The sequence below is a fragment of the Mesitornis unicolor genome, unplaced genomic scaffold (assembly GCF_000695765.1).
Source record: "Mesitornis unicolor isolate BGI_N332 unplaced genomic scaffold, ASM69576v1 scaffold32487, whole genome shotgun sequence".
Lineage (NCBI taxonomy): Eukaryota > Metazoa > Chordata > Aves > Mesitornithiformes > Mesitornithidae > Mesitornis > Mesitornis unicolor.
Window position 1 is genome coordinate 46,181 of NW_010197646.1, and position 17,453 is coordinate 63,633.

Genomic DNA, 17,453 nt, shown 5'->3' on the forward strand with positions numbered 1-17,453 from the left:
ACTCCACGCTCCTTTGAAATCCTTGCCAGAACTTTGAATTCAGTCAAGAAACGGCATGTTACACTTTCCATTCTACAGCAAGTCTCACCACCTAATCTAAATTCACTGTCCTGACATGTACAACATAACCAAATTAAGCCAGGGCAGTATCTGACTTGTCATCAGTGCTAGATGCAGCATTTTTCTCTTAGCTGCAGATTGAGAGTACTTCTACAGCAATACGATATTCTTATTATGACACTTTTCAATTCTACAATGCACTTGTCATTATATGGCCCTGTACTAAGGGAGAAAATAATTCTTAAAGCTGTGACAAACATCAGCAACTTTTAAGAATCATAATATATCCAAAGGGAGACCAAAATAAAGATTAGGATGGCAATTCTGCAAACATTTCACCTGCCAGCTAGCCTTCATATTGTTCCACCTGGTCTAAACCCAAATCCCCATGAGTCAGTAGCATGAAGAGGAGAATTATATCCTAAGAAACAAGGCCAAGAAGTTTCAGTGAGAAGCAGCACACTACAAGCTACAAAGAAAATCCCACTTACCTGTCATATGTCTCTTTGAGATCTCTGGCCAGTTTGCATTTAGGTAGGATGTGATGAAAAGGTGACTGTGGGCCTTCTGTGGCTATAGAAATTTTCAAAACAAGAAAGCAAATAATTGATTTCAAAGCAAAAAGAGTTTTCTCTTCCCCCACTAGGTATCAACCAGTATCTTAGGGACAGAATCCATACATATTTAATCTACAATTATCTTTCAAAGCTTTTACAATAACTTATGTATTAGAATAATAGTAGTGATTTATTGCCATCTTCTCCTAAACCCCAATTCAGTTAAGCACATGAATTTGACAAGCAATGATTTTAAGTGTTTCTGTTTATATACATGTTAGTTTTAATTTTTAATGCTTGCAGCAAGGTGATGCATCACTGTTACAGTTCACTATTATTATAGTAAATTGCTCTTCAGTACAGTCTGTAAAAATGCTCTGTAACTATTTGCTAGATACAGTAACAACATGCAAAAGTAAAGTCTCCACAGAAGTCTGGTGACTCAGCACGCAGCATTACAGGATGGGAAACTTGCTCTAGGTTCGGTGAAGCAGGCTACCTATGAGTTCTTGCATCTCAGCCAGACAGGCAGATCCAAATGCGACAGTTCAGTGCACATTCTCCAGTGATTGCGCTGAACTGAGCTAGCAAGGAAAGCAAACATGCTGCTTGACTTCTAAAGCTGACATGTCTGTACATGGATAGTGATCTTGGATGAGGCAAAATGCAGTCAAAAGCTCTCAGAATGCTAAAAAGTACCAAAACTCATTCATACTGATCCCAGCCACTAAAGAAATAAGAAGGTACCATCAGCACTTTTCTGAAAAAACCAAACATATTCCCACACAAAAGCAAAGCTCAGCACTCACTTTCTGACATGGCAGACACTTCATCCTGAATAGCTAAGATCAACTTGGCCTCCCTGGTCAGGTATTGGCAGCGGCGCTCCTCGTGCTGCAAGACTATGGCGATTCTTCGGGAGAGGTTGTGTAAGCAGTTTATCACGGATGGATCTGCATTGGCCTACAGGCAACACGGAAAAGAAACAGACCCATCATTCAGTCACATCACGTACGTGGAACTTGTGATGGGTAAGTACTCAAAATAACTACCTTTAGGAGATACCAAAAGTCAGCCTCTTTGGCAACCAGCAAAAGAGAAGAGTTTTCTCTAGCAGCAACAAAGCAGAAGCTCAGAGATGTCCAAAGCTGAAGATAAAGACTTGGATTTCTAAGCTTGTCTATGTGCATCAAATGAACACAGCACCTTGAATATGACATTCCTATCTGTTATTTTTTACAGTTGCTATTGGGCCCTTTGCTAGCAGAGGGACCAAAGAACTCAATTTCATACAGCAAGAAAAATGTCAAGCTGCTTGAATGGGAAGAATATCACAATGTTCAGGTTAGATTCACTGGGGATAGAAGGACTGCAGTGCCTTCAACATAGCTCATTCACTCCGCGTTGCTACACTGATGTGTGTCTTACCTACTGACAAGGCAGTAACTAGGTAAGAATTACCAGCGCACGAGCAATGCTTTGATTCCAGACGAGAACAAATTTGGATTTAAGTTTCTAAAATAATAAGTTTCTAAATAATTCACAAATATGGTTTATTATTAACACTGAATTCATGCAAGTCCCAGAATGAAAGTGCTAGAAAAACCTATCACGTAAGTACAGCTGACAAGGAGGGGGAAGGGGGGCTCGGTGGCTCCAGTCTGAGGAAGCAGCTGCTTCACGTCTGTTAAGACTTTTAAAGGAATTTGCAGTTCTAGTAAGTGATAACTTGGCACGTAAACTAGCAAACCATGAATCATCATTTTTGGACTCCACTGTTCTTGCTGAGTCACGACACGTTGGTAACCCTGAGGATTAAACACAGCAGGATCAGTGCTGATTACAGCATTTGGGACTTTGCCTACTGTGTCTGCCCACTGCAGATGGAGTCTCACCTTTATCTCAGAATGCCTCCACCCACCCTCCGCAGTGCACTACACCACGCTAGGAAAAAATTTCCACTTGCTTCTTGCACAGCACTTTCAAGAAACTTGACAGCTCTCTATGAACTAAGAATGTCTCATCTGGCAAACGTGATTTAGTGCTGCATCACACACATAATTACATCAGTATCATCACAGTGCCAAAATGCAAAAAAAAAGCATGTTTTCCTAGGAGAGCCACTAGAAATTAGATTCTAGAAAAATGTGGGCCAGATACAGTTTAAATTGCACTTCTACAAGCTCTTGCAATATTGTGGATGAAGGAGCATTGGTTTCAACACCTCTGCTTCCACGTGACTCAAAGTGCATGAATGTTTGTGTTTGCGTGTGCATCTACACTCTTATCTACAAGGAAAGCACGGTGCTTTACCAACAAACCAAAACAACAATGTTCTTGAGGATAATGTCTCTTAACGTGTGAAATCTAAAATCAACTTGTGTATTACAAATGCAGCACTTCCTGACCCACGAACGCCCCAAAGCACAAGAACACTGGGTCCCCAGCAGAACTCTGCGAACAATTTCTTGCTTGATTCAGACTGATTACTGCGATAACTGTCTTGCGTGAAACCTTGCTTTTCCACTGAGGACAAGACATCCAGAGTGTGGCCATGTCCATGTTAGTCACCACTGGAAAGCCAGTGGTAAGAGAAGCACTAAGGCTAAAAGGAAAACAAAAAAGATCATTTCACAAGCAGGGAGCTAGAGGCTTTTAAGTCATGACATTATATCCAGTTGTGTAAAAATCAACCATTCTCATAAAGACAGCTATTCCAACTCCCTATTTTCAAAATGTTTCTTCATATGTGTACATGCCACAAAAATAGTATGATGGCTCCACAGATGCTGCCTGTGGGCTGAGAGGAGAAACCTAGAGCTCAGCAATCAAATAATGCTCAAACATAATCAAATTTCTAGGGTTTTATACCACCTAATTAGCCAAGCCAGCATCCCTTAACACAGATACCACCATCTAGTCAATAGAGAAGGCCTGAAAAAATTCCAAGCAAAACGTACATATTTGCTCCAGGTTCTTGCTAAGTATCAAACCTAGTTCTCTTGTACCTTCTTCTCATTTAAAATGCTACAGCTGCTGCTCCCTGGCACTCTCCTTTTACAATGATCTCATTGCTAAGAGGAGGCAGCTTTCAAACGCTGTTCATTTAATTATAAAAAAAGCCTAGAGGCACCGAGCAAAGACACATGTCTCTGTATCATACAGCATGAGTAAGGACTCAAAACAGAGCTGTTCTGAGCCAGAGTAGGTTTCTGAATGATTCTGCACTAAGCAAGCTTGGGTTAACCAAGGCCATGGTAGGGACCTGGCTCTTAAGGCTGGCGATGCACGAGCCACTGGCCACGCTGCCTCCGCTTCTGAAGCAGAACCAACCACCAAGGTCCGAGCTGCATGGAGTCACAAGGGCTTGGCAATGCACTAGTGCAGCTGGATGGATTTGGTCCTATCCTGGGCAGGAGAACAGTCACGTACACAGTGTGGCATCTGACACACAGGACACTCAGACCCAGGCTGGCTTCCTGTGCAGCTTAGTTGGACAAGCCTCAGTTGTGGGGTCTAGAAAAATCACAGCTCACTAATAACAGAAGACAAGACACATACAGGACTTGCAACTGGGTTCGTATCTATTCTGCAAAGCGGTTGCTTGCATGCCTTTACACTCTGGTATTTATAACCAAAAACTCTAGAAAATGTTCTGAAGAGAACAACTGTGCTTGTTTTCCACTGGGCTGGAAAACTTTCCCACTTGTCAGCGTCATATCCTATATTGTTTGGGTTTGTTGTTTCAAATTAAAAGAACCCAATAAAATCCGGCACTGAATGTTTTACAAGAGATTAGCAGAAGGTGAGCCTACTGCATTCTCCTATATATATGAAGCACATCCCACTGTCAGAGGGAATGAAAACAGTCCTTACCCTTAGTGCAAACACCACGTTGAAGAGAATCATAGTGGGCATCTCCCTCTTTGGTGAGGGATCAGTTTTGGATACCTGAAAAATACATTTAAAAGAAGAATCCCATAGGCTAGTATCAGTTGGATCAAAAGAGTAAAACAGAAAAGAAATACCAAACCAAAACCAAAACGAAAAGCCTCAGTCAAATAACAAGTCTGCTAAAACTTTTTGTTACTAAAGTGTCACAGTTACTGTACAACACTGCCTCTTCTAAAAAGCTGTGAAGGCTTAAACCAAAGCATTTTGGTCATGACCATGGAAATGAGTATCAGTTAAGACAGCTGTCTTAGTAGATGCCTTACTATCGTATTTTAGCATCATTAGGGACCATAAGTTTAAATTCCTTAGCACAATTGTCTTCTAGATAGAATCTATACAGAATAGAATATAGACAGAATCCATACATTTCTCATCTCAGGCCACACCTATTCTTTCCTTTCCTAAAATCCCCATTGTTTTGCATTATGTTACAAACTGCTGTTTTTATCAGTAAAAATACACTCTAGAACTGCAGTACTAAAAAAAATAGAAAGGTTTTCTTTTCCTTTTCTGTGGGATTTCAGACACATTCTCCAGCCTCTCCTATTCTTTCTGCAGCAGAGAGCTTCATCCCTAGTGCAGGTACAGCCTTTCCAGTGGGGAGGAACAGTGGAAGCCAAGACAACCAAGTTGAATTTGTACATCCAAAACTAACAACTCTGAATCGAGCAAGCGTCGCCACAAGATGGAGCACAAAATCCAGAGGACATTCAAGCCAGCCCTGAAGCTCCCCACTGAACACCCATCCAGTCCCAGGTGAAAACAGCTATAACTTGCCAGGCCAAACACCCAGCTCACCTCATATTCGGTCCCTACCCAACATATGTGCATACGTAGCTATCGCCCTGTCTCAGACGCTGCACACACAGAGATGCTGGCAAAAGCAGAGTTGCACCCACCACTGACAGGTCCCAAGCATCAGCAACGAACTGCATAGCAGTGACCTTTGAAATCTGAGTGCTTTCACTCAGTAGTCTTAAAAAATACAGAAACTAAAAGAAGTTACACATATTTTTGGGTTTTTTCTAAAGTGTAAGTGAAGTTCTATGAAAAAGGCAGTGAAGGGAGGGTGGCAAAGCTAATTTACTGTGTTTATTTGTTCTGGAGTTACACATTCCAGGATGTCTTGTGAACTTCAATAAAGACTCAAAAGTGTTTCCGAGTGTAGTAACTGATTCTGTTCCTTCCTTAAAATCAAAGGAACTACCACCATTAACGTCAACTGAGATGCGGGCTAGATTTCACATCACCTCTTGTCCAGAAAAAAAGACTACGGTGGAAAAGAAAATGCTGAAGGAATTTGAAGAATTCAGAATATTGCTACATAAAAGCTGGTCTGGCACACAGGATTAAACATCCGTGCTCTTTTAACTCCTGAATCTCAGCTGAGTAAGAATTTGCTGAGCTGTCCCATGGATTAACTTACTGCAATATGAACTCCAAAGAAACCCAGACCAGAGACTGTCAGGTTACTCCGGTCACTGCCTTTGCTCCATGGGAAAGGAGCTCCATCCAGCTTCTTCCTAACTGCAAAAGGGTCCCAGATTTAGACTCAAATGAACTAGCAGAGATGACTGCCACATCTAGAAGATTCTGGGCACTAGAAAGTTCTGGAGTGCACACTGGGGTGATAAGACGCACCCAAAAAGAAGATCCTACAAGACGCAACAAAAAAGTGTTACAGCATTTTCTAACTTTGTCTATTTACCCAGATGCAATTTTATTTAGACAAATTGAAAAAGAAGAGACATCTCACGCAATTAGGTTATCCTAATGTAGTAATACGTGGTGAAAAAAAAGGCAAATACAAATTTTCAACCTCATTTACACCACATTTAGGAAGTGATGCCTTTCAGGCAAAATCAGAAAATAAAGGAATCTGATACTGCAAGCAAACTGGCCATCCCCATCAGGCCCCGAGAGTACCAAAAGGTCTCAGTGGCCCTGACCAGCCCCAGTTGGGTCCTCCCCCACACACACACCCCAGCCCGTGACCCAAAAGCCCCATTCAAGCCTGGAGCCCTATTTAAGCTCAGCCCAGGGCCTGTAGGTGTGCTTGACTCCAGCCCTGTCTCCTGAAGGGACCTTCGATCTACATCATCGTAGGCAGACTGACTCCTGGAAGGACCCTTCGTTAAGTGCACTGCAGCCTTGTTCTCCAGTCTGTGCCCCGTCTCCGGCCCTAACCCCTTCTGCTCCTGTATGAACCCTGGGCCTGGTTCATTGCTTGCCTTGTCTGGGGCTGGTGACGTACTTGCGCAGTGTGGGGACACTTGAATTCTGTCTTCCAAAATAGCTTAAACATTTAAGGACTGAATCTTGGTGATCCTCCATCACATTTTTTGTCGACTCACCACCAAGTTTCAAAAGTGGAACACTAGCATCTTTTGATGCTTGAGGCCAGCTCCTCGCTTCGATTAAGGCAGTCTGGTCCTCTAAATATCAAGTAGCAGTTGCCAACAATCTGTTTGTACCTCTAATTATAGATAGAAAGGATGTTAGAATTGGGAAGCAATATTTTTTCCCCTGAAAAAATAGAAGACTTAGTAAATTTGATGAAAAAAATGAGACCAAAGCAGTTCAGTGACAGAGATCAGGGTTGGATTCAGAAATTACCAAAGTCCAGTTCATTTTTACAGTCGATCAGGACAAAGGAACATGACAGGGAATATTTTGCACACAGAAGCACATAAACTGTTTCCTAGACTTAAGCAGGACCTTTTCCACAGCCTAGGTGTCAATCTTTCATTCCTGGCAGCTACAACACAGGCCACAGAGCAAGGTCTCAATGCAAACAGCAGCCTGACTTTGTCAACAAGAAAATTTTAGACCTCTTTCAACATCCTTCCTACTCCAACTGAGCCTTGTGAATCACCTTCAGCACCAGTAAGAGCTAAAAGCCAAACAAGGCTGATGTGGCTTCTAGCATTTGTGAAGGTTTTGGGTTGGTTTTTGGGTTTTTTTTTACTGCCATGCTTATTAGAGGTGCTAAAAAGCTAACTTGCAATAACCAACATAGCAAGAAACAGCTTTTCGAGCTGGACTGCTTAGTATTACTTCACTTTACCCACAGTGCTTTTCTACAGTAACCAGAAGGGGGTTTCTGTGAATCACTGACATAGCTCCCTCAGTTTGCCACTCACTGTATTTATCTGGAAGTAAGAAAAAGACAGCTTTGGGCATTGGGAAGTAAAAACAGGACCAAAGGCAACATGCACATTCCGAATTCTAAGTTTCCTACCTAAGCTGGGCAGTTCAAAAAGAAGGCAGGCCCCAGAGCAGACCTTGTACCGTACCTGCCCAAGCGCATGCTGCAGCAACGTGGGATGGCCAACAAAGCGAACGTTGTCAATCTTCAGTTCAAACTTTTTGCCACACATATCTGACTTGGTAGCCAAAATTGTTGCCAGGATGACATCCGAAAACCTTGAAGAGCAGAAACAGAAGTTATTACAATTTTCAAAAAGCATACCCCCAGGATATCCCTCCAAATACGGATATATTTAACTTTTAATTTTTTAAAGTATTGTAAGTTGTGTCTAAATTGCTGTACCTGAAGTACCACCAATTATGGAAAATTAAGAACCCCTTAATTACATCTCTGAGATCATCACAATTATAAAAAGGAAGCATTCACAACAAAGACTGCAGGGTCATGCTTATTTAATTACATGCTCAGCAAAATACATTGGAAAGATTAGATGCAGTTCGCTTAAATATAAAAACAGCTTGAGTTAGCCATTGCCTGGATTTAGCTGCAGGTTAATGAACTCACTAAGCAACTACATACTGACACAGCCTGTCACTCAAGCACAACAGAGATCTTCAAGCCACCCAGTATGGCAGAGGGGAAGGTAAGAAAGAGCTGATTCATTTAGAAGCAACGTACATCCGACGTTTGTCCCTCCTTTCCCAAAGCTCAACAGTGGGACTCAAAGTTACCCACTTAGTAGACCTCAACTTGGGGTGGACAGATCACCAGCACCCTTGTGAGGGCTGCCTGGCCTCACCTGGGCTTTCGCATTTGATAAACCAAACTGAGACAAATTCAAGACAGGGCAAGCCCTTCCCAACATCGACCATGGTGTTACTGGATTGCTCTGGATCAGTGGTGGGAAAAAGGCAGCTGTGAGACAGGAGGCCAAGTATCTACAAGGAGTCTGCCCTGTAAAATACAGCTACCACTGCAAAAACGGGCAAGAATCCACCGTTGACATGGGAGGAATTCTGCAACTGCTCTTTCTGATGGCCTTGCAACATTGGTCTGGTCACTACAAACACTTGCTTTCCTCAGGGTGTCCCCTGAGACAGTGGAGCTCAGGGAAGAGGACCTCAGTTAGCTGCTGGAGGGAACTTGTTCTTCTGGAATAGGAGCAGTTCAAGGTGTGATATTAGCAAGTTCTTTCCTCATCTGATTTCTCGGAGGCTTTCCTTTAACCAAATTAAATTCAAACCAGCTTCTGATGAGACCAGTTTTTTAAGAATGAAAATGTTTATTTAATTTTCTTTATTTACATTCAGAGATGTGTGTCCCTGTCAGACCATCCCCTCCACCAGGCAGGTATCACTGATAACCCAGTATCACTCAGAGAAAAGGGCAGGCGTGGGTGTGTGCTGCGCTCACCTTATCTCTTGGCCACAAGTGAGCCCTCAAAGCCCAGAGAAGGAATTAATGTACCGTATTTCTGGTTCACTCTGAGCGAGTTACAGACTGCTACAGAAATTAAGACAAAAGCGCAAAGCTGGGTTTTTTGTGCGTGTCTGTCTGCATATGACCCAGGGGGCATTTCTTTTATAAGACCTACATAGAGTGAAAGATAACACAGGGCCTTTACAAACTGTCAAAGCCCCGGGTGTTTGTACAAACAGGTCATCCTGACCACAGCACGCCGCTTATATTTGGCTTATAGAAGGAGCAGCTCTGTACAAACTTCCAAATCCCTGGCTGCTCTGCTCCTAACACAGCTCAGGGCAAGCAGGGAGATGGGGAGACTAGCCAGAGACTCCCGGGGCCACTAAGCCCACGGTCCTTGGCCACCACACTGCACACTGAGTTCATGAAGGAAGGGCAAAGCATCCTCAAACAGGACCTGGACTGACAGTACCTGGAGATCACATTCAAAATAGAAAAAAAGTCACCATGACAGCAGTGAGCTTTTTCCTTGCTTTTTGCCCTGTTCAGCTGTGTGTGTTAATAGCTCATCATGGTGCCAGAAAGACTGTAATAGCAATGGATCCAGAGTGAGCATATGTTCTGTGGGGTGAAAGGAGAAGAAGGGTAAACGAGAAAATGCCTACTTGCTGGTAAGAAATGAGTCACTACTCCTCCCCGGCCTTGGCAAAGGATACCTTGGGAGCTGGGAAAATGATCATTGTGGTGACTTTCACCACTGTTAAGATTTAACTTTTACAAGGAATTATACCAGTAGATAAATGTGGTGCTGAACATAACAGCTCACCAGTTCCCCAGGAGAGCTCTCAGCACCGACGGCCCTGTCTGCCCCACCTTGTATGTGAGTAAAAGGCTGATTTTGTAAAGTCCTCAGTATCTTCTCACTAGCAGAGACTTCTCTTTCTGGGAGAGTACTGCAACTGCAGCCAGATGACATACTCAGGGTAGATAACCCTGTGATGGGTTACACGGGTGCCACCTGATAGGCACAGACACTTGGTATCACCACAGGTTCTCCCAGGAGTGGCCTGGACTCCAGCCCCATCTTCCTTGTCTCACAGTCTAAATTTATTGGTTTTGCTGGTTTGGGTTTTTTTACCAACACCACATGATTTATACACTTCTTAGGCCTCAGAGTGATAGGGAGGTTGAGGGTCAGCAGATACGTTATTCCCATCATTTCAATTCATCATCTTATTTTAGAAAACAACACTTACTTTATATTTTCATACTGCTTTTCTAACCTCTGGGGTGCATTAAGATGATCTAAAAATACTGACTTATCAGAGCCTAAGAGTTTGTTAGAAGCAGACTCGTTTTCGCAGTTGGGCAGTAACAGTTTCTTCTTCTTTTATGAGATTAGTCTGAGCATTGTGATTTCCAAAGGGAAGTAAAACTCTCCCGCACTAAGGAATTCAGCTGACAGAAACTAAATACAAAAAACAAAAGCTTTGATTTGTCCAAAATACCCTACCACTTCTATCACGAGCTCGATGTAGCAGCAACAGCGGACAATCCAGCAGCATGATACAAACCACACAAGTGCAGATCGACTGCTGTCACCTCTGGAAACCCAGCTGAAACAACTGCTTTAGCTCTAGCACACAGAAAAGGAGGGGGAAAGAATCTCAAACACAAACTCATTTTTCCCCCGAGAACAGATAATAACTTGTTATAGGCCACAGGAATTCAAAGCAAGGTTTTCATAAAGAATTCGTCTTTGAAGTAGTTTAGAATGGGAGCTGAGTATCTAGGCGAGCATCTTTACATTAACAAGGGACTACAGATGCAGTTTCACAGTTTTGGGGTCTGGGCAGAGATAAGCACTTTTCCCTCCACACATTCAAAAAGGGGGTATAATGCAGTCATTTGGTTTAGCTTAGTGGGGCACCAAGAACAAGCAACCAGTGCAGCTGCTCAAAAACAGGTCTCTGAAGAGCTCTCCATAATTACTGTGGGATTAAATAGTTTACTCACTGATCTGTACTTTTAAGTCATTGCTCATCAGAAAGCAATTTGTTTTAGGACTCCTTGTTGGAATAACTACAATGCCAAGGCTATACTTGTTGCATTCTCGGAGGGTCACAACTTTTCACAGAAGGGACAGTACCACACCCATTCTGGATACCCTACAGGAAGCACAGAAATGTTAGTAGGACCTTTGTAATTATCCTAGCATGAACCTTGAGCAACACGTTTCCTACAGACATTGTGATTTAGCATATAATTATCTCATCATTTGGTGTAAAACAGAAACCAGAAACAAAGCACAATTAAAAGGATGGTGAGAAAAGAAAGCCATTCTAGACAAAGGTGATTGTTCAGAACGTTTGGTCTTACCCTGAAACCAATTGCTCATCAGTTAGAGGACATTGGTCTCTGAAATGGGAACATGACCATAAACACAAAACAAAAACACAACAAAAGAAAATAAACGAGGCAAGTACACAAAAATACAAAAAAAGATATAATATTAAAAACTAGGATGAACTATTAAGGATTAAACTTCTGTAAAGGAAATACAACTATTGAGAAGAGTCAAAAGTTAACTGTAGGTGAATTCCAGGGATAAATTGCAGGCTTAGATTAATAACACAGAGAAAACAGGCTAAGGTATTTTAGTCCTCTCGCTGGCACTGGCTGCTGTAATGTGTTCCCATGATATTTACATAGTTACATACTTACATTTCCCATGATATTTAGAAAACACAGCATTTACAGAGCTGTATTTATATCATGCTTTTTAATTCACGCTTACCTTAAGAGAAAATAAGAGGTTGCAGTCCAATTTAGAGCAAATTCTAAACTTCAGTTTCTTTTCTAGACTATTTTCACCAAAGGAACATCCCGAGCAGCCCCAACTGACCCACAACTCTTCACAATTGGTTCTGGTGCTTCCATACCCGCAAGACTTACAAAAACAGAATGCCAAATATTTATTGTAGCACACACGAGTATTCGGTAAAGGGCTTCGCACACAGAGCTGCTGCTGCTCCCCCAGGGATCTAAACAATAGGCACAAGTCTGTCCAGAACCACAGCACAGGCACGAAGTCATTCTCCACTCTCTGTCTGCCCCAGGCAATAAGCAAAAACTTAGGAGGCGCAGGCTGAAAATGTTTTCAAGTGAAAGAACCTGAAAACCTTCTTTACTACAGACATATAGAGTAAGGCTCTATTAACAGCTGCACTCACTTTTACATCAGAGAAACAAACACTCATTTTCACTTTAAAAGTCAGCTGCTTTTTTCCTCCAAATAACAAGGAAGAAAAGAGGACACATAAATAAAAACATCCAACAATAATTTAATCCAAAAGACAGCAGATTTCTACCCGTCATGTTGAAAAGGGAACCTAGAAAGGACAAACCGTACAAAGGGTGTGATATTACAGGAAGGGTGTTTAAAGGGAGGGATGGATGAATGGAAAAGCACAGGCTGACAGAAAGGAAGCCTTTCAGAACAAATACAAGGAAGAACACTGGAGACCAGTGAAAGGGGGACAGAGGATACAGAAATGTTATCACAGGAGAACTACTGTTTGTTAGAAAGGGACATTCAAGTCCTTGTTTGTCAGTAACTTGGGAGGTTTGTTTTTAACAGAAGCGTTTGGCCAGTTAATGACATCACTGCTGTCAAACTTGCTAAATCTCCTTCAGTTCCTCAGTTACGCTACTAAAAAATGCAAAGTCTGGTGTAACATCTGTTACTATATGTGCATCTTCATTAGAATTTTTGCTTGCTGACTATACCACCTTCAGAAAAACAAAGCCATTTCAAACCAATTTAACAAAGCATTATCTTCTGGCTTCAAAAGAGTAATTGCCTCACAGTTTTTCCAGGAAAAAAAATTAAAAATGCTGGCAGGCATCTCCATAAGCTATGAGGAGTATGTGTTACTGGTAAAGCACTCGAAAACTGAAGGATGTTTTTGAAGAGAGCAAATTATGAAAGGCTGAGAAGAAGTCAACAAAGAGAGACACTTGACAGGCAATTTGTTTTGACAGTGACAGATTTTTCTGAATACCTTTTCACTGCATGGCCACTATCAACACACCTCAACCACTTCTGCTGTTCGACTTGTTTTAAAAGCAAGAAAAATCTATATTCTGAAGACCCAAACACACAGCTTCATTAAGCAGAACTTTATACAAGCAAATACACACTTATCTGTGTATCAGATACACAATTATCTGTAAAAGAGAAAAAAAAAAAGCATAATAATGACCAGGAAATTTGAGTCTGAAGGCTGAAATCCAATTATGCATCCAAATCTTCTATGTTAGGAAGCAGATATTAGGAAGAAATTCTTTACTGTGAGGGTGGTGAGACACTGGCACAGGTTGCCCAGGGAAGTGGTGGATGCCCCCTCTATGGAAGTGTTCAAGGCCAGGTTGGACAGGGCTTTGAGCAGCCTGGGCTGGTGGGAGGTGTCCCTGCCCGTGGCAGGGGTTTGGACTGGATGAGCTTTAAGGTCCCTTCCAACCCAAATGATCCCATGATTCTATATGAAAATTGAAGGTTCAGGCACCTAAACTGATGTAATTTTATCCTGTCTGAGGCCGTAAAAAAACATACACCTCAACTACTCCAGGAAAGGTCAGCTCAAAATGAATTGATCTTGGTTCCAATAGCTTAGGAAAAAAGCAATAGTGAACCTTATCTAGGATACAATTGGTGCAAGATTGCTAGTAAATTAAAGACAAGCATCCAATATAAAAAGGATTAATCCAACCCTCATAAGAGCTATTGAAGTAAAAAGATATATCTGAAATAACCAATGCTACTGAACATGAAAACATGGAAAAGACTCAACCCTTCAAGATTATCAAACTTGCCATAGACCATCAACTCAACCTAGCAGTCTGCCTGCTCCAATCCCTCAATTTGTGCCAATAAAAACATCCAAAGATGCTACTGATATGCAGTGATTTAAAGGAATCTTTTTGCCACCTCTTGAGGAAGCCTTCCAGAAATAATAAGAAAACACTTAAGTTACTTTTATCGAGGACAACTCCAATCAGAAAATCAGAAAACCAAAAAACAGACTGGACTTCATGCTGACGAAACCTCTCCATAGACCACTGAACTGAGTGCTCTGGGGAGAGAACCGCTGCACCACTGCACCGTGGAATGAACTTACAGGGACAGAGCTGCCACTGGGAGAACGGCTCTCACAAAACCAGCTGCTCCATTCCTGGTCTCTCCAGCCTTATCTTCAATGGGAACACAAAAAAACACATTCCAAACAGGAGTCCCAGAGCAAAAATTTGTAGCATTGGTGAGGAAAAAAACCTCATGGGCTCACTGGCAATACCGGTTTTACAGCATATCACAGTTAAACTCCTTCCTTTCCTAGTTTACAAATCATACGCATCTCATTCTCTCCAATACCTCTGCACCTTTCTGCTTCCACTCTCCCCTTAGAATGTCTTCTACTCCAAGTCCCCAGCTTCTGTTACTCCTAGAACAGTCTGATACAAATCAGAAGTCTGAGCAACCTGTTGTTCACAGTTTTGAAGATCTCTCTTTGTTTTGTGCTGGAAGAAGAGCCTGTGCACCTAAAACTGGCTTATTTTTTCCACCTGTATTGGTAAATCTGATGAAAGATATTAGCTCTGCCAACAAACCTCCTCGTCTAATACTAATTAACAGTACTCAGTACATAAAGAGCATCAATGATTTCTTCTACTAGCTGCTATCACTAAAGAGAAGAATACATTCAACTGCTACATCAGTTGTGTGGGATGCAGTGTACTTACAGCACTGATTACACTGGTATTGAGTAAAAGCTTTTCAATAAATAAACTTGAAAGAAACGCAGTTTTGGAAGAGATTTCTGAATTTCTGAATGCAGATGCCCAGCCACGTAAGCAGCACGAGCAGTGTGCTGGACCTCAGTATCTGGCCTCTAGCAGAAACACCACTTTCCAAGGAACGTGAATGCTCCTCTTCTATTTCCCCTTCCTCTGCACTGCAGCTATAGACAGATCTGCAGGAGGTAGTTTTAATCGACTTCCTCTTCCTGCTAAAAGACCTGTACTGGCAGACACCTCAGTTTCATCTAAGTAGATAAAAGGCTTATAAACACTGACCTCAGTAAGAGTCAGGTACAGACACAATGTGTATGTATTTCTACATACAGAACTGTACAAGGGACAACCTCTTTTTTCTGAAGACCATCGCTGCAGAGGAGGCTTTCTGTCTTAATAATGTTTCATTCAGCACTTCAGAACTGTGACACTTTGTGCTTAGTGAGCTCAGTTGAGAGATCATAAATTCTTTTAAACACTATAAACCTGACCAGGAGATTAAGCCCTAACTTTCAAGCTCAGAGTTCTGGGCACCACTACAGTGCAATAATCTAAATCTTGGCTTAATGCAGGTTACATGCTAGCACATTCCATCTACTTAAAACCAGTTTCAGGAAAATACTAGCAGTTTTTTCATCTGACCATAATTTAAAATGATAAAAGCTTCTCCTACTCCACTGTAGTAGCCACATATTACATCACAGTAATTCGGCACCACAGGCAACACCCAGCAAATGCAGCTCCCACATTAAGTGCTTTGTCCAACCTGCTGAAGTGGCAGAGGCACCACAAATCAGTATCAGACAGAAGCTGGTAGTGTTTCAACACTGCCTTAATCTTAAAACACATATCACAAAAAAGTTCTGCAACTGAACTATGGGCCAACAGACAAAAAAACCCTTTTTCTTTCCCAGATTGGTCTCCTAGTTGATAGTGATAAATTTAGAACCATGCAGCAGATTTCAAATTTTCTACGAAACCTAATCAGAGGGTCCCTCCGAGGACGCACGCATGCTGAACAACACATTGCCTATTTTCAGTGCATTTGTTACCCACTGATTTCCTGTAATTTAAAAACTATCTTTAAGTCTCCTTTTCCTTTCGAGCTGCTATTTCACCCCACAGACACACAGGCAGCTATATCTGGAGAAACAAAATTAGTTATTCATTAGTGCACAGCAACTCCATATGACGATTACGAAAGCTAGGGAAGACTTGGAGGCAAGTCCAAGTTGGAGATAGGCAAGTAAAGAAGAAAGGAATTTTGCCACAGTATTAATACCCCTAGTTTTGAAAGAGTAATACTGCTTTTCTAACGAGCACAAAATACCTGATCTATACCTTGCCCAGAAAACAAGATTCAGTAGCATTCCCTCATGAGAAATTCCTCATTACTAAGGACTGATTTGCTCGTAACTTGGCATTAAAGCATCTCTTTGCAAGTTGTCTTTTATATATTTGCCTACTGAACTAGCAGGCAAGAAAGCAAGAGGCCATGTCTCCTCTGCTTCAAACTCCTAGGCAAGGAGAAATGTTTTCTGCTACCTGGAGTCCCCATCTTGATCTTCCGTGGTGTCACCAGAGCTATTCACAGCATATCGACTCCTTGGTTTATCTGAAACAAAGAATCAAGACAGCTTTTTCCAGCAAAAATCTCCTTTAAGAGTCCACTAAAATAAGTGCATTAAGAGAATACTTGTCTGTGCCCTTTTAAAAATTATCTGTAACAGACATCTAAAAAAGTCATATAAAAAGCAGAAATCCCCTTCCTTTTTAAAAAGTACCAGATCTTGGGTTTTTTCTATTCTCACTCAAAAACACATCAAAAATAGGAGAAAGATCTTTTCAGCTCCAGGAGATAAAGAAAAGAAAGCAAAACATTCACAGGAACAACTTGTCTCTCAAATGCAAGGTAATAGTTTGCAGTTCAAAACAGAGCAGAAAGTAAAATTTTGACCAATGCATTTCCCTCATTATTGCTCAGGTTTCAGGACAACGGTAACACTCCAGAAGCCCCTTCTGCAGTCACCGCTATTGAAATCCTTTACCAACAAAAAGCAGGAGGGGGCAGGAAGGGAAGCAGCCAGGAAAAAAAACCCTGCATTTTCAGATATAACCTATAAAAACATAAACAGGTCTAAACACGATTCTCTCTCCGTATAAGTGACTCACAACCTGAACAGGGGTATCAAACCTCTCACAATATATAGCAATTAGCAAGTGACCCAAGTCAAACACCCTCATTACTCGACAGCACCTCTAGGCCATGGACCAAGACACTCACCTGCTGGCAAGGCCAGGTGGGACATTGCCCCTGAACACAGTGCCACGGGCACAGCCATCCTGCCCCTGCAGACCCCCTGGCTGCGGGCAGGTCCCCGGACGGCCGCCGACACATT

General features: G+C 41.9%; 1 protein-coding gene across 3 annotated transcripts in view; it reads right to left on the minus strand.

Annotated features, from left to right (window-relative positions):
• Nucleotides 1-16,661, minus strand: part of NPRL3 (nitrogen permease regulator-like 3 (S. cerevisiae)) — a 42,737-nt gene extending 26,076 nt beyond the window's left edge. Inside the window, exons 1-6 of one of the 3 annotated variants that reach the window (XM_010188864.1) lie at nucleotides 16,600-16,661; nucleotides 11,584-11,622; nucleotides 7,868-7,997; nucleotides 4,494-4,568; nucleotides 1,427-1,580; nucleotides 552-633 (exon numbers count right to left, since the gene is read on the minus strand). In XM_010188864.1, coding sequence (XP_010187166.1) covers nucleotides 552-633; nucleotides 1,427-1,580; nucleotides 4,494-4,568; nucleotides 7,868-7,951 — 395 coding nt within the window. In that variant the 5' untranslated portion in view covers nucleotides 7,952-7,997; nucleotides 11,584-11,622; nucleotides 16,600-16,661. The remainder of the gene's footprint in view (nucleotides 1-551; nucleotides 634-1,426; nucleotides 1,581-4,493; nucleotides 4,569-7,867; nucleotides 7,998-11,583; nucleotides 11,623-16,599) is intronic. The other 2 variants (XM_010188865.1, XM_010188866.1) reach the window with 2 other exon arrangements.
• Between the last annotated feature and the right edge of the window lie 792 nt (nucleotides 16,662-17,453).